General features: G+C 55.0%; 1 protein-coding gene across 8 annotated transcripts in view; it reads right to left on the reverse strand.

The window, feature by feature from the left end:
- ROCK2 (Rho associated coiled-coil containing protein kinase 2) overlaps window positions 1-22,505 on the reverse strand; it is a 151,060-nt gene that overhangs the window by 79,292 nt on the left and 49,263 nt on the right. For 5 of the 8 annotated variants that reach the window (XM_060186565.1, XM_060186568.1, XM_060186564.1 and 2 more), the window contains exons 2-4: window positions 10,953-11,034; window positions 10,290-10,390; window positions 4,136-4,273 (exon numbers count right to left, since the gene is read on the reverse strand). The exons of 1 other annotated variant lie outside the window; for it this stretch is intronic. In XM_060186565.1, coding sequence (XP_060042548.1) covers window positions 4,136-4,273; window positions 10,290-10,390; window positions 10,953-11,034 — 321 coding nt within the window. The remainder of the gene's footprint in view (window positions 1-4,135; window positions 4,274-10,289; window positions 10,391-10,952; window positions 11,035-22,505) is intronic. 2 more of the 8 variants (XM_060186566.1, XM_060186569.1) reach the window with 2 other exon arrangements.

Here is a 22,505-nt window from a genome sequence, read left to right on the forward strand (position 1 = left end):
TAGCCAGATCATGATGCCGGCGTCTGCCACCCTTGTTCTCTCTAGCCAGATCAGGATGCCGGCGTCCGCCACCCTTGCTGTCTGTATCCAGATCAGGATGCCGGCGTCCGCCACCCTTGCTCTCTGTAGCCAGATCATGATGCCAGCGTCCGCCACCCTTGTTCTCTCTGTAGCCAGATCAGGATGCTGGTGTCCGCCACCCTTGCTGTCTGTAGCCAGATCAGGATGCTGGCGTCCACCACCCTTGCTCTCTGTAGCCAGATCATGATGCCAGCGTCCGCCACCCTTGCTCTCTGTAGCCAGATCAGGATGCCGGCATCCGCCACCCTTGTTCTCTCTGTAGCCAGATCAGGATGCTGGGGTCCGCCACCCTTGCTGTCTGTAGCCAGATCAGGATGCCAGCGTCCACCACCCTTGCTGTCTGTAGCCAGATCAGGATGCCAGCATCCGCCACCCTTGCTGTCTGTAGCCAGATCATGATGCCGGCGTCCGCCACCCTTGTTCTCTCTAGCCAGATCAGGATGCCGGCGTCCACCACCCTTGCTGTCTGTAGCCAGATCATGATGCCGGCGTCTGCCACCCTTGTTCTCTCTAGCCAGATCAGGATGCCGGCGTCCGCCACCCTTGCTGTCTGTATCCAGATCAGGATGCCGGCATCCGCCACCCTTGCTCTCTGTAGCCAGATCATGATGCCAGCGTCCGCCACCCTTGTTCTCTCTGTAGCCAGATCAGGATGCTGGCGTCCGCCACCCTTGCTGTCTGTAGCCAGATCAGGATGCTGGCGTCCACCACCCTTGCTCTCTGTAGCCAGATCATGATGCCAGCGTCCGCCACCCTTGCTCTCTGTAGCCAGATCAGGATGCCGGCATCCGCCACCCTTGTTCTCTCTGTAGCCAGATCAGGATGCTGGCGTCCGCCACCCTTGCTGTCTGTAGCCAGATCAGGATGCTGGCGTCCACCACCCTTGCTCTCTGTAGCCAGATCAGATGCTGAGGGTGAAGCCCCAGTCTCTCCCGTGGCAATGAGCACTGCTGACAGCATATTTGCTCTGACAGATGCAAACACCACTCATCCCTTGAACTCACATCTAAAACAGACGCTGACTAGCCTGACTCGATCCACGCACCGCAGGCCAGTGGCTTAGTGACTGCTGGACTCAGAGATGAGTTGAGCCGGACTCGGTCAAGAAACACTACCCTCGTGCCACCTGACGCTGCAGCACAGAATGGACGGCAGGTACTCGCCACACCGTCAAGATCCCTGCCCACAATGAGGGGCCATTATTCTGTGCTCAGCCTACCAGCTGACAGGCCCTGCAGCACTGTCTCAAATAGAATGTAACTACAATGAAAAAGTCTCATCCCAGAACCCACTAAAACCAAGTGCAGAGGAACTGCTATATTCTGAAAGCCATGTGAGCTCTGGGGTCTGCCCAGCTTTCAAATTGAAGCGTGTCACTGACAGGCAGCGTGATGGCATCACTAAAAGGTCAACGTCCAGAGCACGTGAGCTCTGGGGTCTGCCCAGCTTTCAACCGGAAGCGTGTCACTGACGGGCAGCGTGAAGGCGTCACTGAAAGGTCAACGTCCAGAGCACGTGAGCTCTGGGGTCTGCCCAGCTTTCAAATCGAAGCGTGTCACTGACGGGCAGCGTGAAGGCGTCACTAAAAGGTCAACGTCCAGAGAATGGAGAGAAGCCCCAGAGGCGAAATGTCCAATCGAAACCACTTTCTTGAAGTCAACACCAACAGTTACAAGTAGGGCACCAGTAGGGACTTTGGTCTGCACAGGAACAACACTTGACTCTGGTCTTCCCCCAAAACCCAGGATCCTACATGAGAATAACGTCAGACAAACTGCAGCGGGACTCACACATCTCCCAATACAACTGAAAGACCATCCTCGAAGCTATGAGATCAGCAGAAGTGAGCTGAGGGACTGACGAGCTATAATTCAGTAACGTGGGGCTACTCGGTGATGAAGGCTGTGCTTTTTTTTCCACACGTGAAGCCATAGGCTCACTCCCCAGCACTGCAGGGGAAAAAACTGTGACCGCAACAATGGCCTGTCCATGACAAAACCCCTGACAGAACAAGGACATCAGGTAAAACTCATAAATCCATTATGGGCTGTAGTTAGTGCTCGTGACGTACCCATGGTGCTGTTTGCTGTGACAAGGGCACCTGACCGCAGTAAGACAGCAGTAACGGGGACTACACAGAGTATATGTGGAAGCTCTACCATCTGCTGTTCTCTAAATTCAGAACTGGTTTGGAAACTATCTGTTAGTGGAAAAACAAACTAGCTGCAGGAGTGAATGTAGCATCACGGTTCTGCAGAGACTCTCAAGCCTGGGCCTCTGAAGTCCCAGGGTCAGTGCCCCGCACCACCATCAGCCAGAGCTGAGCAGGGATGTGGGCAAATGAATTAAGTGATTTCCTGGTGGGTAACAATATTTGGCAGTATTCAGTAGAAAGACATTTTCTTTTCTATTTTTCAATACTGCATTTATTTTATTTTAATGAGGGAGAGATACAGAAAGACAGAAGAACAGAGAGAGGAAAAACGAGGGGGAGAGGGAGAACAGAGTACTGGCCAGCGGTGGCTTATGGTGGTGCTGAAAACATTATAATGTAAGGAAAAGGCACGAAAGACCACATTTCATATGAAATTTAAAAATTCCACATGCACAAAAAACAGATGACTTCTTGCCACACTTTAGATAAAAGAAGAAAGAGTAACTGGGCCGCACAGTGGCGCACCAGGTCAAGTGCACACAGTACTAGGCACAAGGACTCGCGGAAGGATCCCGGTTGGAGCCCCCTGAATGCCGGGGCCTCGGGGCTATCTGATGCTCTCTCCAGTTTAAGGGAAAAGCAACACTGGGGTGCACAGTGAGATTATATGCACGTGACAATGGCCGCACTGTAAAGCACTGACTAGGAGGTCACTCAGTGGTACACAAGCACATGACCCTGGACACTCCTGGTGCCACATACTAAAAAGCTCTCTGCTAGGAAAACCTGCTGAAAGTGTGCATGTCTGACAGCTCTCTGCAGTGGCTGTGGCTAGAAACCGCCGCCATCAAGCACATCGGCACACCAGGCCCAGCCTGCTGTCCAGAGCTCACAACAAGTCTCCACGCTCAGCTCTGTGGCCTGCAGGAGCCTCTGCTGGCTTCCCTGCCACCAGACTCCTCTCCCACAGCCGCTGACATCCTGCCAAGCCCCGTCCTGGCCTTCCGCTGCTCACCAACCCCTAACGACTCCCCGTTCTTCAGGGAACACTCCCTCTGCCTGAAATGCCTCTTCTGAACAGGACTTCTTTGTGCAAAGACAAGCCTAGGATAGCCATGTTGTAATGTCTGCCCTGCAAAACAGGCAGGTGGCCCGGCCTGGGGCACTTGTGAGCCTGATGTCCCAGATCCCGTATCTGAGCATCAGTATCAGAACAGCACCCCGGTTCCATGGCTGCCAGTTCTTAGCAACATCGCCCCGCCAGATATTCGTCGGGACGCGGCATCATCTAAGTTCATTTCCCACGTCTACGCTCGACCGGACCTGCCAATATACACGGATATCTTCGCGCACCCTGTCCAACACTTGACATCTCATCACCCAATCTGGTCCCCTACGCCTGCACTGAACTTCTCTGTTCCAGTCTCTTGGAAACAGAGTTGGCAGTCAGCTGAGGTCAAGAACAAACACCTCATCACAGACCCCTGCAAGCGTCAACCCGGCTTTGACCTAGCACGTTATGACTGGGCCCTCCTCAATCGCTATCGAACAGGCCATGGCCGGTGCGCCGCTATGTTCCATCGCTGGGGAGCCAGAGACGACCCGAACTGCCCCTGCGGCTACAGACAGACTATGACCCACATAGTCAACGACTGCCACCTCTCCAGATTCAAAGGAGGTCTCGAAACTTTACATCAGGCTCAACCTGACGCTGTTGACTGGCTACAGAAAAAGGGCAAACGCTAGAAGAAGAAGAACAGCACTCACTGACAGCAGCACAAGTGAAATGAGCAAGAGGAAGGGAAAACAGCAGGCTCACGGCGCCACATTTCCACGGGCAGAGGGTGTGCAGTCAGTACTTGCTTTCAGAGGACTGAGCCCAGCAGCTGGGAGACTTACCTGCACCACCCAGGGGCTGTTGGCAAAGGCCATTATATCTCTCTCTTCCCAGAAAAAGGCAGAGTCCGATCTTTTTATCATTTCAAATTTACTAAGAAGCTTCATAGCATAAACCTTCTGTGATGTCTTATGACGAACCTGTTGGTTTTGAAGACACAAAAATTAAGACTTTAGTTCTATGTGAAAAGTGAAATTTTATGAGAGACTTCTGCAAATTAGGGGAAAAAATCCTTACCTAACCAGTAAAAGGTAAACACACACACAGAGAAAGGCAAGACAGACAGTCCAGGAGACAGAACTCGGCACAACACCCTGCTCTAAGGTCACTTCAGCAGTCCAATTTATTTATGTTATGTTATTTTATGTTATTTAGTTTTGCCTCCAGGGCTATTGCTAGGCTCGGTGCCTGCACCACAAACCCACTGCTCCTGGAGGCCTTTTCCTTCTGTTGCCCTTGTTCTATCGTTGCTGTGGTTATTTTTTTTATTTGTTGTTGGATAGAGGCAGAGAGAAATTGAGAGAGAAGGGGGAGATAGAGAGGAAGAGAGACAGAGACACCTTCAGACCTGCTTCACTGCCTGTGAAGTGACTCCCCAGCAGGTGGGGAGCCAGGGGCTTGAACCGAGATCTTAACCGGTGTTGTAGTTATTATTGTTATTGCTGTCGTTGATGTTGGGTAGGAGAGAAATGGAGAGAGGAGGAGAAGACAGGGAGAGGGAGAGAAAGACAGACACCTGCAGACCTGCTTCACCGCCTGTGAAGCAACGGTGGGGAGCAGATGGGGAGCTTGGGGCTCGACCAGGATCCTTACACCAGTCCTTGTGCTTCACGCCACGTGCACTTAACCCGCTGTGCTACTGCCCGACCACCACCAATCCAATTTATTTATGGATTATTTTATCATTAAATCCCGAGGGCTTCTCATGGGTGGGGAAGGGAGAGGAAGGAGGGACAGAGACAGAGGCAGAATGTGAGAACATGAAGGAGGGACCAGATCCATGCTGTTGTGGTTTTTCTTTATGCTGTTCTCACACAGTAGTGGGACTGAGTATAGGGCCTCACAGAAGCAGGGCAGGCTCTGACCTCCCTGTCAGTCACCGCCCTAGGCCTCCATCACACACACCCTTAATGAGATGCACAGGTAAAAAGTAAAAAGGGAGGAGAATGTCACGCAGACCACAAGGACAACGTGGATAAAGCACTACAGCGGAAAATGCAGACTTCAAAGCAGAGTAAAAAGGAGTAATTTAGATACAAGCAGTAACATTGATCAGGAAAATACAGCAATCCAACTAGGTAACTAAACAATAAATGACGCTAGAGACCAATGCGGCAGGAACTGAAGTAAAAGAGTAGCCGCGTCACTGCTGCAGCAGCAAACAAATAAAGGCGAGAGCAGCACAGAGAAAGGGAACCGCGTCCCAAGCTGAGAGCAGCACAGAGAAAAGGAACAGCGACCCAAGCTGAGTGCAGCACAGAGAAAGGGAACCGCGTCCCAAGCTGAGAGCAGCACAGAGAATAAGCCAGAGCAGAGCAGCAGGGAACCACGTCCCAAGCTGAGAGCAGCACAGAGAAAGGGAACCGCGTCCCAAGCTGAGTGCAGCACAGAGAATAAGCCAGAGCAGAGCGGTAGGGAACCACGTCCCAAGCTGAGTGCAGCACAGAGAATAAGCCAGAGCAGAGCGGCAGGGAACCACGTCCCAAGCTGAGTGCAGCACTGAGAATAAGCCCCAGCAGAGCAGCAGGGACCCACGTCCCAAGCTGAGTGCAGCACAGAGAATAAGCCCCAGCAGAGCAGCAGGGAACCACGTCCCAAGCTGAGTGCAGCACAGAGAATAAGCCCCAGCAGAGCAGCAGGGAACCACGTCCCAAGCTGAGTGCAGCACTGAGAATAAGCCCCAGCAGAGCAGCAGGGAACCACGTCCCAAGCTGAGTGCAGCACAGAGAATAAGCCTGAGCAGAGCAGCAGGAAACCACGTCCCAAGCTGAGTGCAGCACAGAGAATAAGCCCCAGCAGAGCAGCAGGGAACCACGTCCCAAACTGAGTGCAGCACAGAGAATAAGCCCCAGCAGAGCAGCAGGGAACCACGTCCCAAGCTGAGTGCAGCACAGAGAATAAGCCTGAGCAGAGCAGCAGGAAACCACGTCCCAAGCTGAGTGCAGCACAGAGAATAAGCCTGAGCAGAGCAGCAGGGAACCACGTCCCAAGCTGAGTACAGCACAGAGAATAAGCCCCAGCAGAGCAGCAGGGAACCGCGTCCCAAGCTGAGTGCAGCACAGAGAATAAGCCTGAGCAGAGCGGCAGTGAACCACGTCCCAAGCTGCTTCAGGATTATTGTTGAGGCTCAGTGCCGGCACTATGAATCCACTGCTCCTTGTGGCCATTTTTTCCATTTTTGGACAGGACAGAGAGAAACTGAGAGAGGAGGGAAGACAGAGAGGGAGAGAGGCAAAGAGACACCTGCTGACCTGCTTCACCAATTGCGAAGTGACCTCTCCCCGCAGGTGGGGAACTGGGGGCTTGAACCCGGATCCTTGAGCAGGTCCTCGCACTTCGTACTGTGTTAACTTTCCCGGTGTGCCAATGCCCGTGGGTAACCTGGGCTTGCTCATCTGATTCGGCTTTGGCAACTATGCCGCAACCACCAGCGGCCAGGTAAATGTTTCTGTTTAGCACTTTAACAGAAATCAACTAAGTCAGCAAATTATAAAACCTGGTCAGGGGACTGGGTGGTGCCATAGCCAGCTGATTACAGGCCACTACGTGCACAGAACAGGGTTCAAGCCCCTGCTCCCCACCAGCATGGGAGAAGCTTCGTGGGGGTGAAGCAGTGCTGGCGGGGTATCCCCACACACACACAGACACACTCACACACAGACACACAGACAGACACACTCTCACACACAGACACACTCACAGACACACATACTCACACACAGACACACTCACAGACACACACACTCAGACACACAGACACACTCTCACACACAGACAAACACATACTCACACACATACACACACACACAAACACACACAGACGCACTCACACATAGAGGCACACTCACAGACACAAAGACAGACTCACAGACACAGACACACACACTCAGAGCCATAGACACACTCTCACACACACACTCACACACTAACACACACTCGCTCAGACATACACACACAGACATACACTCACACAGAGACACACAGACATACACACACACTCACACACACACTCAGACATATACACCACACACACACACACACAGACACACACACTCAGAGCTATAGACACTCTCTCACACACACACTCACACACTCACTCACACACTAACACACACTCGCTCAGACATACACACACACTCACACACAGAGACACACAGACATACACACACACTAACACACACTCGCTCAGACATACACACACAGACACTCACACACAGAGACACACACACTCAGACATATACACCACACACACACACTCACAGACACACACACTCAGAGCCATAGACACTCTCTCACACACACACTCACACATACACTCACACACACTCACACACTAACACACACTCACTCAGACATACATACATTCACACACACTCACAGAAAGACACACAGACATACACACACTCACAGACACACACACAGAAAGACACACAGACATACACACTCAAACACACACTCAGACATATACACCACACACACACACACACACACACTCGCAGACATACACACACTCACAGAAAGACACACAGACACACACCTCACATGTTCCCTGCCCAGAAGCACATGAGATGCCCTCACCCTGTGTCCCACACCCTGCCCTCCTAGGAACATTATGGGCAAAAAGTCTCGAGGACCATTCTAACAGCTCTTCAGTTGAGACTTTTAACCTGTATTTTACACCACAAACTTTGCATTATTTTTATGAGAAGATTAATACATCTGTTTGGTAGATCTGAATTTTATCTTCTGATAAGGTTTTCTCCTAAATAAAAAAAATTAAAGAAAAGAAAAAAACAGCTATATGCCACCAAGCTTGAAAACCTGGAAGAAATGGACGATTTCCTAGATACCCACAAACTTGCAAAATTAAACAAAGAGAAACTAGGAAATTGAACAGGCCCATCACAGCCAACGAAATTGAAACAGTTGTCAACAACCTTCCCAAGTATAAAAGTCCTGGACCAGATGGTTTTACAACTGAATTCTACAAAACCTTCAAAGAAGAACTAATACCTCTACTTTCAGAAGTCTTCCAGAAGATTGAAGACACTGGAATACTCCCTGCCAGCTTCTATGAAGCCAACATCACCCTGATACCAAAAGCAGACAGGGACACAACCAAAAAAGAAAACTACAGACCAATATCTCTGATGAACATAGATGCTCAAATACTGAACAAAATTCTAGCCAACCGGATACAGCAGTCTATTAAAAAGATTGTTCATCATGACTAAGTGGGGCTTATCCCAGGCATGCAAGGTTGGTTTAATATGAGTAAATATGGAGTCGGGCACCAAAGTCAAAACCCTGGGTTGAGGGTGAGGGTGGATGTTCAGCTTCATGGGGTGGGGTGGGGATAGAATGGGGTGCAGCCTTTTGGTGTAGGAATGGTGTTTATGTACACTCCTATTAATCTGTAGTCATATAAATCACTGACTAATGAGGGAGAAAATTGATTGAATGTCTCAAACTTTTTAAAGCACAGACTGAGTCTCTTTAATGCATAGCTGAGTCTTTCATATGCAGACTCTCTTAAAAGCTTAGACCAGGGAGAACAGAAGCAACCAGTGGCACAGCTACATACAAATAATGTCAAAGGACATAAATTATGGTGATGTTGTGTATGATACAGCTAATCCTAACAAAAGGATATTTCAAAGTTAACCCAAATGCCAAACAATGTGACTATAGCAATAACTATCTATTGCCTTCTTAAACCCTAAGACAGCAGGAATCTCCCACTTCCTCTATAGAGCCTGTATTTCCCCAGTCCTGGAACCTCTAGGGTGGGGCTCACTTTCCTGCATGCTTCTCTCAATTCATACCAAATGATACTGCATCTGCTGATGCCAACCTAATCAACCCAATGAGTGCCACCTCAGCATGCTTCACTTCAGACTGTGTCCAGAGACGACTGGCGTGGAATGTCAGCCCTTCAGCCTCATTACTCGGGTGAGACCTTTCCTTTCATAGGATTCTCTAATTCCATCCCAGGTGGTTCACTTCCTAACAAAGTCTCAAAACCAAGACACAGCACCGCTACCTTGCCGGGTGCTGCCACGCGGCAGGCGGGGGCGCCAGCCCAGATCCCCACATGGGACGGGACATGCTCTCCCAGGTTAACTGTCTCCTGGCCCTAGAACACAGCACATCAGCTGTGAGGCCAGAAAACGGCGAGCTGACCCAGGTTCAAGCCTAGCCTCCATGGATTTGGAGGAAACAGACGTCCCTCTCCCATCTCTGTCTACTCTTTCTATCTAAAAGTCAGCCTAAAAGTCAGCAATGAGTAAAAACACCATGTCCTTGTCAGGTCCAGCACCCATCTAGACTGGCCCTGGTTACTGAGCAGGTGTTCTAAAGCACAGCAGTCCTAGCGCCAATAGTCAGGCAGGTGTGCGTTCTGCCCTCTGCATCTCAGAGCAGGAAGAGAACCGATGCTGCAGGCTCAAGCCCAGGGCAGCGGCACTGGAAGCAGGCCCTGCCCCGTGGTGCCCTGTAAAGACTACCGCATATACTGTCTTCTCCAAGAAACTGAGGTGCTAAGAGAAGGGGTGGCTTGACCAAGCCCAAACACTAACTCCAGCAAGGCTGGGCGTCACTGAGGCCCCTCCTCATGCGCCACTGATAATGCGTCATCACGTTCCGGAGTAGTGACAGGTGCAGGTGTGACTGAGAAAGGAGGGGAAGGCAGGACCCTAGACAGACAGACAGACAGACAGTTACAGAAATAACAGTAAACCCACATGTGTGACCTTGACCACTACAATTTTCCAGGAGGGAGCGGACACAGAGCTCTGGGGGTGGGAATGGGGTGGAGTTATGCCTGTTACCTCGTGAGCCTGTGAATTCGTATCAAGTCACTAGTGAAATAAAGAGCAGAGTAATGCCACCAGAGCTGTAAGAAGACAAGGAAGAAAGCCAGCAGGTCTGTCTCACCAGCTGCACTTCCCCAAACGCGCCTCTGCCAATGACTTTCACGACGTCATAGTCTTCGGCCTTCATCTGCAGACCTCGGATCTTTTTCACGATCTTCTCATCTATAATAAAAAGATCACCATATCTGTAATGACCATTACTATAGACAGTATTTTTAAGTTATTATGCTTGTAAACTTTTATTTCAAAAAATGCTTCACTTTTAACTGAACTTGTCAGTTTTTAAGATTGCTATTTAAGGGAGTCGGGCGGTAGCACAGTGGCTTAAGCACACATGGCGCTAAGCGCAAGGACCGGCATAAGGATCCTGGTTCAAGCCCCCGGCTCCCCACCTGCAAGGAAGTCACTTCACAGGTGGTGAAGCAGGTCTGCAGGTGTCTGTCTTTCTCTCCCCTTCTCTCTTTCCCTCCTCCCTCCATTTCTCTCTGTCCTACCCAACAATGACGACATCAGTAACAATAATAACTACAACAATAAAACAAGGGCAACAAAAGGGAATAAATAAATAAAATTAAAAAATAAAGCTAAGATCCACACTGGCTGTATAACACAATACACACAAAGTACAGGCTAAGTTGCTAAGTTTTGGATAGTAACAATATTCATCAGACATTAATTGCTTCTCAGAGTCATGTGATCAAACACGAAACTCAAGCATACTTACATCTATTTAAGAAATTGTCTATATTCTTGTTCTTTCTCAAGGCAGGAAAATCCAAGTCAAGGACCAATGAGTTCAAGCCATCCTGTTGAAGGAAATAGAGAGAGGAAAAATAAAGTTGTTACAGTGATCAAAGATTCCTGCCTTTGAAGCAGGCAACGTGCTGCTCTTTCCATTCTGGAGTGAAATCACCCCGTGGCGCTGACCGACTTCCTCACCTCACCGGGTACTGGGACCGACCGTTCTCCCTCTGTTCCTTCAGCCATGGGAAATACACAGCCACTATTACTTTTGCTAGGCACGTGTCTTCTTTTCTTTTCTCTCTTTAAATAACCATAAGATCTCACTGAAGTCCTGACTTGGGCAAGTGTAAGTGGACTAGGAAGTTCACATTCATTCGAGCTCTGACCTCATGCCAGGCACACAGAGAGAACGGAAAGTCCAAGACTAGATCTGGACGTGTCTACCCCACCCGCAAAGACCTCGGCCTCAGCACTGTGTCCCCCACAGTCAAAACTAAAGTGACACATTTTCAGGCCCTGTTTTCCTCCTTAAGCGCTCTATACTTGCCAAACTCTCCGCAAGAAGCACGCGTTAAACTTAGAAGCAGAATGGGGGAAAGTTCGCCAGAACAGCTTGACAGGACTTAGAACAGCTTCTTAGTCTCCTGGCAAGTCTGCAGTTCCCTGTTGGCTATGCCAGTGAAGAAAGGAGGTGAGTAGTGTCTCCGTGTCTCCCTCTCTGAACTAAAATTCAAAGTCTTTATTTATTTATTTATTTATTCCCTTTTGGTGCCCTTGTTGTAGTTATTGTTGTTGTGATTATTGATGTCATATATGAAGAGCTTCCCCTGCCTCCCTGACTGCACAGCCGGCCCGTAGGGCCCACTCCTCGCGAGCTGAGACGCTGAGAGCAGCACGGCTGTCACAGTGTACCAGGCAACTGCAGAAACGACACTTCGAGTATAAATACATCAAAGACCTGCTCAAAATCTGAACTCTGAATCTTAGGAGAAAGAGCAACTTCTTGAACAAAGCCAACCCCACTAAATGCTGTGTGTCTGGGCATGCGCCTAACGCCAGGGGCCTCATCTGACACCCCAGAAAGTCGCTCCGGGTGCCGGCTCAGCAGCTCAGCAAGGCGGAGGGAGGCGTCTCCATGAGGTGGCGTAGCAGGGGCTCTGTTTCACTTTGCCTCTGACGCTGACGTGGCTCAGCACAGACAAGACAAAGCCAGAACCGCTGGGCTTTTCTGCCTCACCTTAATGTGGCCCAGCACCCAACTCTTCAGACCTTCCCTTCGGGTCTTTCACACATATTTCAACATACACCTTATTTCTTTTTTATTTGGATTAAAAATTCTTGATTATGTTGACTGTTTTGGGGGGTGAGGGTAGGTGATTTCCTTACACCAAAATTAAATACCTGACTAGCTTCACGCTAGTCCAGCCCTAGGAGTGAGATTCAAGCCTTTCCAACAGGACAGTCACTGACTAGCGCACAGACTGATGTGCATGGAACCATTACCGTGAAAATGGATGGAAGCTGTAAAAGGAGACGGGCCAGAGAATTGTGTGAGAGTTGGGGGGCAGCTCTGACGCGGATGGAGGTGTTGTGCAGAGTCCCCAGAGCCCAGGCAGTGACAGACACCTCAGGCAGCATCTCACACGAAGTTCAGGTAAGCTCCGTGCTGACTGCAGGAGCTAGTATCTTTGAATTAAGATTAAAGAACATAAGCAGTTTCCCAGAGCTGCATGGCTAGAACAGCAGCAGGTATGGAGTAGGGCCCAGCACAAGAAAGAGAGGGAGATAGACACCTGCAGCCCTGCTTCACCACTCGCAAAGCTTCCCCCTGCAGCTGGGGAACAGGGGCTTGAACCCGGGTCCTTGCACTCTGTGACATGTGTGCTCAACCAGGTGCGCCACTGCCTGCCCCATCTGCATACTTCACTAAGCTGGATATTCCAGCTATAATGAAGTATCAATATTTTTAATATTTTAGCTAGTATTTAAAATAGATGTGTATGCATGTTTGTGGGCATATGAGTGCATGTGCTGTGTGAGTGCATGTCTGTGAGTATGTGCATGTCTGTCTGTGAGTGTGTGCAAGTGTGTACATGTCTGCGAGTGTGCACTCTGTGTGTGCATATGTGTGAGTGTGTGCATGTGTCTGTGTGTGTGCATGTGAGTGTGTGCATGTCTGTGTGTGACTGCATTCTGTGAGTGTGCATGTCTGTGAGTGTGTGCATGTTTGTGTGTGTACATGTGTGTGTGCATGTCTGTGTGTGCATGTATGTAAATGCATTCTGTGAGTGTGTGCATGTGGTTGACTGTGCATGTCTGTGTGTGAGTGCATTCTGCGAGTGTGTGCGTGTGTGAGTGTGTGCGTGTGTGTGTATGCCTGTGTGTGCATGTGAGTGTGTGCGAGTGTGTGAGTGTGTGCATGTCTGTGAGTGCATTATGTGAGTGTGCGTATCTGTGAGTGTCCATGTATGTACATGTCTGTATGCATATTTGTGAGTGTGCATTTCTGTGAGTGCCTGTCTCTGTGTGAGTGTGTGCATGTCTGTATGAGTGTTCATGTGTGTACATGTCTGTGCGTGTGTGTGAGTGCATTCTTTGAGTGTGCATGTGTGAGTGTGTGCATGTCTGTGTCAGTGTGTGTGCATGTGTGTCAGTGTGTACAAGTCTGTGTGCATGTGTGTGTGCATTATGTGAGTGTGCATGTCTGTGTTCATGTGTGTACATGTCTGTGTGTGCATGTCTATATGTGTGTGTGCATGTCAGTGTGAGTGTGCACATGTCTGTGTGTGCATGTCTGTACGTATCTGTGTGTGAGTATGTGCATGTCTGTATGTGAGTATATGTGCATGTCTCTGTGTGTGTGCATGTCTGTGTGGGAGTGTGTGCATGTGTGTGTGAGCATGTGACAGGATGCTGTCCCATTACATGAAGGGCTGCTCACATCGACTTTATGCATTTCTGATGCACTGCTAAGTGCTTGCTTTTACTTTTCTTTGATTTATTTATTGATAGAAATGGGGGAAATCACGAAGGGGGAACAGGCCTGCTCCACTGCTCATGCAGCTTCCCCTGCAAGTGGGGGTGGTCTGGAACACACGCACCACCATATCAGTGCTCTGGAAAAGAAAAAGGAAAGAGAGAGGGAGGGAGGGAGAGACAGAACCCCAAAGACTACACACACACACTACTACTACTAGAAATGCTAAATGTGGTAAAGCAGCAGGATATAAAATCAAGAGAGGACACTGTGTCCTTTGGGACAAATGGATGGAACTGGAGGTGACGACACTTGGTGAAATGGGAGATGAAGACACGGCCAGGTGGTCTCACTCACACGCGGAAGCCAGGGAGCTGACACGCAGGAACTCGGGGAACGCAGCAGGAAGCAAACTGTAAGTCTGGTGAGAACTCTGGTGGTTTCTTTGGGAGGTGGGCGGGTGGGACACAGAACTCTGGTGGTGGCTGTGGTGTGGAGCTGTGCCTGTCAGTTTACAAGTGTATAGCCCACTACTAATCACGAATAAAAATGAGAAAAAGAATAAAGTCTATAGTCTAATAAATTTCAAGTCAATGTCATAGCTGTATCAAGTGCTTTACACACTGCATTAATAAACTGTGTCCTTGATCTGAGAAATGTCACAAAAGGCAAGAAACTCCTCTAAAGTCTGCTAAATCTCAGTACAGACTTCCTATGGAGTGACTTGCCCTCTACTCCTACAAGAAGTTTTTATTTTACTTGTGTATTTCTGGGGTAGAGGCAGAAATCCTGAGGAAAGGGGGAGACAAGAGGGAGAGAGACGCCTGCAGCCCTGCTTCTCCACATGGGAAGCTTCCCCCCTGCAGGTGGGGACCAGGGGCTTGGCCATCCAGATGTTTTTATTTTCACACCGAGAGCCTGCTCAGCTCTTGCCGACGGCGGTGCAGGGGACTGAGTCCGAGCCTGCGGCAAGAGCGTCCTGCTTCAGGACCGCTGTGCAGTCCACCCCAGCCCGGCCTGGACCATCAGGACGGAAGGGCCGGCCCTCACCCGTGTGTCCACCTTCCAGGTCAAGGGGAGTACGCCTCACAGGACTCGCCAGCCCAGCCCAGCAGCTGGGAAAGTGGACGCGGTGGACACGGCACAGGTGGGTGTGTGAGGGACCACACTCAAGGCCTTTCCAAGGCAGCCATGTCCTCCCTCTAGCCAGAGCATGCCCATGCCAGAGCCCAGGACAGTTTGAAACGACACGAGTTTAGGTCTCCCGCTACACACCCAAGCCACAGCCGGGCACGCCACACAGCCACGCCACACAGGCACGCCACACAAGCACGCCACATAGGCACGCCACAGCCGGGCACGCCACAGCCGGGCACGCCACACAGGCACGCCACACAGGCACGCCACACAAGCACGCCACATAGGCACGCCACAGCCGGGCACGCCACACAGGCACGCCACACAGGCACGCCACAGCCGGGCACGCCACAGCCGGGCACACACAGCCACGCCACACAGCCACGCCACACAGCCACGCCACAGACAGCCACGCCACAGCCGGGCACGCCACACAGGCACTCCACACAGGCACACCACAGCCAGGCACACCACACAGCCACGCCACACAGCCACGCCACACAGCCACGCCACAGACAGACACGCCACAGCCGGGCACACCACACAGCCACGCCACAGCCGGGCACGCCACAGCCAGGCATGCCACACAGCCACGCCACACAGGCACGCCACAGCCGGGCACGCCACAGCCGGGCACGCCACACAGCCACGCCACACAGCCACGTCACACAGCCACGCCACAGCCGGGCACACCACACAGCCATGCCACACAGCCACGCCACACAGCCACGCCACAGCCGGGCATGCCACACAGGCACGCCACAGCCGGGCACGCCACACAGGCACGCCACACAGGCAATCCACACAGCCACGCCACACAGGCAATCCACACAGCCACGCCACACAGCCACGCCACAGCCGGGCACGCCACACAGCCACGCCACACAGGCACTCCACACAGGCACGCCACACAGCCACGCCACAGCCAGGCACGCCACACAGGCACGCTGCAGCCGGGCACGCCACAGCCAGGCACACCACACAGGCACGCCACAGCCGGGCACACGACACAGCCACGCCACAGCCAGGCACGCCACACAGCCACACCACACAGCCACGCCACAGCCAGGCACGCTACAGCTGGGCACAACACACAGGCACGCCACACAGGCACGCCACACAGCCGGGCACACGACACAGCCACGACACAGCCAGGCACGCCACACAGCCACGCCACACAGCCATGCCACAGCCGGGCACACCACAGCCAGACACAACACACAGGCATGTCTCACAGGCACACCACAGCCGGGCACTCCACAGCCGGCACGCCACAGCCAGGCACGCCACACAGCCACGCCACAGCCGGGCACTCCACACAGCCACACCACAGCTGGGCACTCCACACAGCCATGCCACAGCCACGCCACAGCCGGGCACTCCACACAACCACGCCACAGCCGCACCCCACGAGCCCACAAGCAAAGCCCCCAGTTCCCGACACTCAGCCCAGACGTGTGCCGCGGGCCCTCAGCTGCTGGCGTCTACAGAAAAGTGCTTTTTCCTCCTCCTAGCGACGTGTGTGGTGACGTGACTCAACATCCAACTTCTTTAATGAAAAGGCAGATACTGTCAGCAGGAATCACAAATGTGAAACAGCCCTCAACCCCACCTCAAAGGAAATCTCTCTTACACAACTGAGATTCTAGTAGCAACAAAGATTTAGCTGAGAATCTAGGGCTCTGTCAAGGAAACGCTGCTCGCCGTTCTCTTTCCCAGTGCATGTGCCCACTTTGTGGTCAGAGATGAGCACATCTGAGAGATCCCAGGAGACGTGTGTTTGTTAATTCTTATTTACTTATTGGATAAGGACAGACAGAAATTGAGAGAGGAGGGGGAGATAGTGAGGAAGAGAGACACAGAGATACCGACAGCCTGCTCCACCACTTGTGAAGCTTCCCCCCTGCAGGTGGGGACCAGGGGCTTGAACCTGCGTCCTTGTGCATGGTAATGTGTGCGTTCAACTAGGTGCGCCACCACCTGGCCCCGTGGAAGACGTTTTTATCTGATGTTTTCTGACCCCTAAATTTTCATGGGGAGAGGGTGTCCCTGCCAACGTGATGTGGAGGCGAGCCTGCAGCTACCCGCAGATCTGTAAAGGGTGGGCAGCGGGCCCCACTCCCTCCGTGACCGGCCTGCACATGGCTGACACCCACGCGGGGCCAAGAACGGTCGCTCAGGTCAGAAGCCTCCTGGGGCTGACAGTCTGCTTCCACACGGGCATCCTAGCACCACAGTAGGAGGAATCCGCCACGCCGGGCACACACATTCGGTGAGTGTGTGAGAGACAAGGCGCTCGGCATTCACCCTGCTGACCCCGGAGCTGCCACACCTCTCGTCCTCTGGTCTTGTCGATACTTCCATTTAATAAATAAGTAAATAAATAAGAAGTATGATTTCTTACAACGGCTGAAGCATGTAAAACAATACAGTGAAAACTAAAGTGTGTTTCCTTGACAAGATTTTTAGAAGGTACACAAAAAGCAGAGTTGAAGGAGGGGGTATGAATCACACAGCAAGAAAATCACCAGCAAGAGAGCTCACGTGGGTGAGTTTCAAAGACACAAAGCTGCTTCTCGATCTTCCGTGCGGCGCCGCTCCCTGGGCGCACGTGTACAGAGCAGGCCGCGTGGGCGAGGAGGCCTGAGCACCGAGGACCTGCGTGTGAGAGCCGCACGGCTAAGACCCGGGAGCCGGCCAGGAAGAGGTCCCTCAGCACACACACGCTTTCTGAAGCAACCGTACTCAGGTGCGCCGCCATCTTTCCTGTGATGAAAACCGGGTGTTCCAAAAGATACGAGCGCCGGACACCCGCAGGCCGGCAGCCACCTTTGGGGCGCGCTGACAGTGAGCACTCAGCCTCGCTCCAGCTCCCACGGCAGCCGAGACCACGCGCCGCTCTCTGCCCCGCTGGCGGCTCTGGCTCCGGCTCCGGCTCCGGCCCACTGAGCACTCAGACCAGCTCCCACCACCGGTGCCCGGTCCTCCCTCTGTGCACAGTCCGCTTTCCCCACGTGGAAACTGAATGCAGGTCCTGCCAAGCGCCTCTGCTCTCTTCCACCTCCACCTGCTCGCCGGCCTCTCTCCCTCCATCCCTACTCAGAACCGTTGGCACAAGACACGCTGCTCGCCTTGCTCGGTGGTGCGGCAGACAGAGCACGGGCTTTCTGGAGTTCCTGCCCTGGCGTGGATGGTCCAGGGCTCTCCTCCTCCTCCTCCCTCTCTCTTTCTCACATGAATGAATGAATGAATGAACGATCTTTAAAACGGAACCAAAAAGGGAGGTAGCGCAGCAGGTTAAGCGCACATGATGCAAAGCGCAAGGACCGGCATAAGGATCCCGGTTCGAGCCCCAGGCTCCCCGCCTGCAGGGAGGTCGCTTTACAAGCGGTGAAGCAGGTCTGCAGGTGTCTGTCTTTCTCTCCCCTTCCACCCCTTGGATGCCTGCGTTCTTCCAAACCCAGCCAGTGATTCCAGTGTCAAGACACTCCCCTTTCTCTAAAGAACCTTAGTCCAGACACGCAGGCGCTGCCGTCCTTGCCCCAAAATGAAGCGTCAGCCGCACCGACGTTCACCACTCCAGTCACCACAGCCCTCCTGCCAACAGGTTCGCTGTTCCTGTTCTTTTCCTCCGACGGGACGACGGGACAACGGGACCCCATCAGGCCGCTGCCGAAAGCCTCTCCTGGAGTCCGCATTAACAAGGAGCAAAGCCGTCCCCAGAAGCGGCCCCTGCGTCAGGGCACTCGCAGCCTGCCGTCACCGCCCCCGCTGAGCTGGTGAGCTCAGGCTTCACTAACCACTGTCCTCTCCCTGCTGCAGTCACAGCAGCGTCTCCAGAGCAGGGGCAGGGGAGCATGCGGCTCGTCAACAAGAGGCATCTGAGCAGCACGGCCTGTGAGGCGAGAACCCATGTGTGAGGGAGAACTGAGCAACGGAGCACAGGACCACGGGAAGCAGCTCCTGCCAGAGGGCAGGGTGTTGTATGCTTTACACTGGGTTCTAGTTCTTCCCCACCGAGAGAATTAGATCAGTCCAGTTAGTTTCGCGGGCCGGCTTGGCCCCGCCCCAAAGGAACCCCGCCAGAGTTCCTGAGTTCGAGAGTAAGAGAGAGTGCCGCAAAGAGACAGCAGAGTTCTGTTTGGTGATTAGTTTGGTTTAGTTTATGAATCGTTGTTCCTGAATAAAGAAAAACAGCCTCCCTGCCCAGCCGTTGTCTCTGCGTCTCTGTTACCCGCCCGTGAAGCTAACCCGCCCGGCTAGAGCCATCCGAATTTTAACAACAGCAGGGAGGGCACCCAGAGGGCAGGGAGGGCACCCAGAGGGCAGGGAGAGCACCCAGAGGGCATGGAGGCACCCAGAGGGCAGGGAGAGCACCAGGAGGGCAGGGAGGGCACCGAGAGGGCAGGGAGAGCACCCAGAGGGCATGGAGGCACCCAGAGGGCAGGGAGGACAGGGAGGCACCCAGAGGGCAGGGAGGCACCCAGAGGGCAGGGAGGGCAGGGAGGCACCCAGAGGGCAGGGAGGCACCCAGAGGGCATGGAGGCACCCAGAGGGCAGGAAGGGCACCCAGAGGGCAGGGAGGGCAGGGAGGCACCCAGAGGGCAGGGAGGCACCCAGAGGGCAGGGTGGGCACCCAGAGGGCAGGGAGAGCACCCAGAGGGCAGGGAGGCACCCAGAGGGCAGGGAGGGCACCCAGAGGGCAGGGAGGGCACCCAGAGGGCAGGGAGAGCACCCAGAGGGCAGGGAGAGCACCCAGAGGGCAGGGAGGCACCCAGAGGGCAGGGAGGCACCCAGAGGGCAGGGAGAGCACCCAGAGGGCAGGGAGGGCACCCAGAGGGCAGGGAGGCACCCAGAGGGCAGGGAGGGCACCCAGAGGAAAGGGAGGCACCCAGAGGAAAGGGAGGCACCCAGAGGAAAGGGAGGGACCCAGAGGGCAGGGAGGCACCCAGAGGGCAGGGAGAGCACCCAGAGGGCAGGGAGGCACCCAGAGGGCATGGAGGCACCCAGAGGGCAGGAAGGGCACCCAGAGGGCAGGGAGGCACCCAGAGGGCAGGGAGGCACCCAGAGGGCAGGGAGGCACCCAGAGGGCAGGGAGGCACCCAGAGGGCAGGGAGGCACCCAGAGGGCAGGGAGGCACCCAGAGGGCAGGGAGAGCACCCAGAGGGCAGGGAGGGCACCCAGAGGGCAGGGAGGGCACCCAGAGGAAAGGGAGGCACCCAGAGGGCAGGGAGGGCACCCAGAGGGCACCCGGAGGGCACCCAGAGGGCAGGGAGGCAACCAGAGGGCAGGGAGGCACCCAGAGGGCAGGGAGGCACCCAGAGGGCAGGGAGGCACCCAGAGGGCAGGGATAGCACCCAGAGGGCAGGGAGGTACCCAGAGGACAGGGAGGGCACCCAGAGGGCAGGGAGGACACCCAGAGGGCAGGGAGGGCACCCAGAGGACAGGGAGGCACCCAGAGAGCAGGGAGGCACCCAGAGGGCAGGGAGAGCACCCAGAGGGCAGGGAGGGCACCCAGAGGGCAGGGAGGCACCCAGAGGGCAGGAAGGGCACCCAGAGGGCAGGGAGGGCAGGGAGGCACCCAGAGGGCAGGGAGAGCACCCAGAGGGCAGGGAGGGCACCCAGAGGGCAGGGAGGCACCCAGAGGGCAGGAAGGGCACCCAGAGGGCAGGGAGGGCAGGGAGGCACCCAGAGGGCAGGGACGCACCCAGAGGGCAGGGAGGCACCCAGAGGGCAGGGAGAGCACCCAGAGGGCAGGGAGGCACCCAGAGGGCAGGGAGAGCACCCAGAGGGCAGGGAGGCACCCAGAGGGCAGGGAGGGCACCCAGAGGGCAGGGAGGACACCCAGAGGGCAGGGAGGGCACCCAGAGGGCAGGGAGGGCACCCAGAGGAAAGGGAGGCACCCAGAGGGCAGGGAGGCACCCAGAGGGCAGGGAGAGCACCCAGAGGGCAGGGAGGCACCCAGAGGCAGGGAGGGCACCCAGAGGGCAGGGAGGGCACCCAGAGGGCAGGGAGGCACCCAGAAGGCAGGGAGGGCACCCAGAGGGCAGGGAGAGCACCCAGAGGGCAGGGAGGCACCCAGAGGGCAGGGAGGCACCCAGAGGGCAGGGAGAGCACCCAGAGGGCAGGGAGGGCACCCAGAGGGCAGGGAGGGCACCCAGAGGAAAGGGAGGCACCCAGAGGGCAGGGAGGGCACCCAGAGGGCACCCGGAGGGCACCCAGAGGGCAGGGAGGCACCCAGAGGGCAGGGAGGCACCCAGAGGGCAGGGAGGCACCCAGAGGGCAGGGAGGCACCCAGAGGGCAGGGAGAGCACCCAGAGGGCAGGGAGGTACCCAGAGGACAGGGAGGGCACCCAGAGGGCAGGGAGGACACCCAGAGGGCAGGGAGGGCACCCAGAGGACAGGGAGGCACCCAGAGAGCAGGGAGGCACCCAGAGGGCAGGGAGAGCACCCAGAGGGCAGGGAGGGCACCCAGAGGGCAGGGAGGCACCCAGAGGGCAGGAAGGGCACCCAGAGGGCAGGGAGGGCAGGGAGGGCAGGGAGGCACCCAGAGGGCAGGGAGAGCACCCAGAGGGCAGGGAGGGCACCCAGAGGGCAGGGAGGCACCCAGAGGGCAGGAAGGGCACCCAGAGGGCAGGGAGGGCAGGGAGGCACCTAGAGGGCAGGGAGGCACCCAGAGGGCAGGGAGGCACCCAGAGGGCAGGGAGAGCACCCAGAGGGCAGGGAGGCACCCAGAGGGCAGGGAGAGCACCCAGAGGGCAGGGAGGCACCCAGAGGGCAGGGAGAGCACCCAGAGGACAGGGAGGGCACCCAGAGGGCAGGGAGGATACCCAGAGGGCAGGGAGGGCACCCAGAAGACAGGGAGGCACCCAGAGAGCAGGGAGGCACCCAGAGGGCAGGGAGAGCACCCAGAGGGCAGGGAGGGCACCCAGAGGGCAGGGAGGCACCCAGAGGGCAGGAAGGGCACCCAGAGGGCAGGGAGGGCAGGGAGGCACCCAGAGGGCAGGGAGAGCACCCAGAGGGCAGGGAGGGCACCCAGAGGGCAGGGAGGCACCCAGAGGGCAGGAAGGGCACCCAGAGGGCAGGGAGGGCAGGGAGGCACCCAGAGGGCAGGGAGGCACCCAGAGGGCAGGGAGGCACCCAGAGGGCAGGGAGAGCACCCAGAGGGCAGGGAGGCACCCAGAGGGCAGGGAGAGCACCCAGAGGGCAGGGAGGCACCCAGAGGGCAGGGAGGGCACCCAGAGGGCAGGGAGGACACCCAGAGGGCAGGGAGGGCACCCAGAGGGCAGGGAGGGCACCCAGAGGAAAGGGAGGCACCCAGAGGGCAGGGAGGCACCCAGAGGGCAGGGAGAGCACCCAGAGGGCAGGGAGGCACCCAGAGGGCAGGGAGAGCACCCAGAGGGCAGGGAGGCACCCAGA

This window comes from Erinaceus europaeus, chromosome 3 (assembly GCF_950295315.1).
Source record: "Erinaceus europaeus chromosome 3, mEriEur2.1, whole genome shotgun sequence".
NCBI classification, from domain to species: domain Eukaryota; kingdom Metazoa; phylum Chordata; class Mammalia; order Eulipotyphla; family Erinaceidae; genus Erinaceus; species Erinaceus europaeus.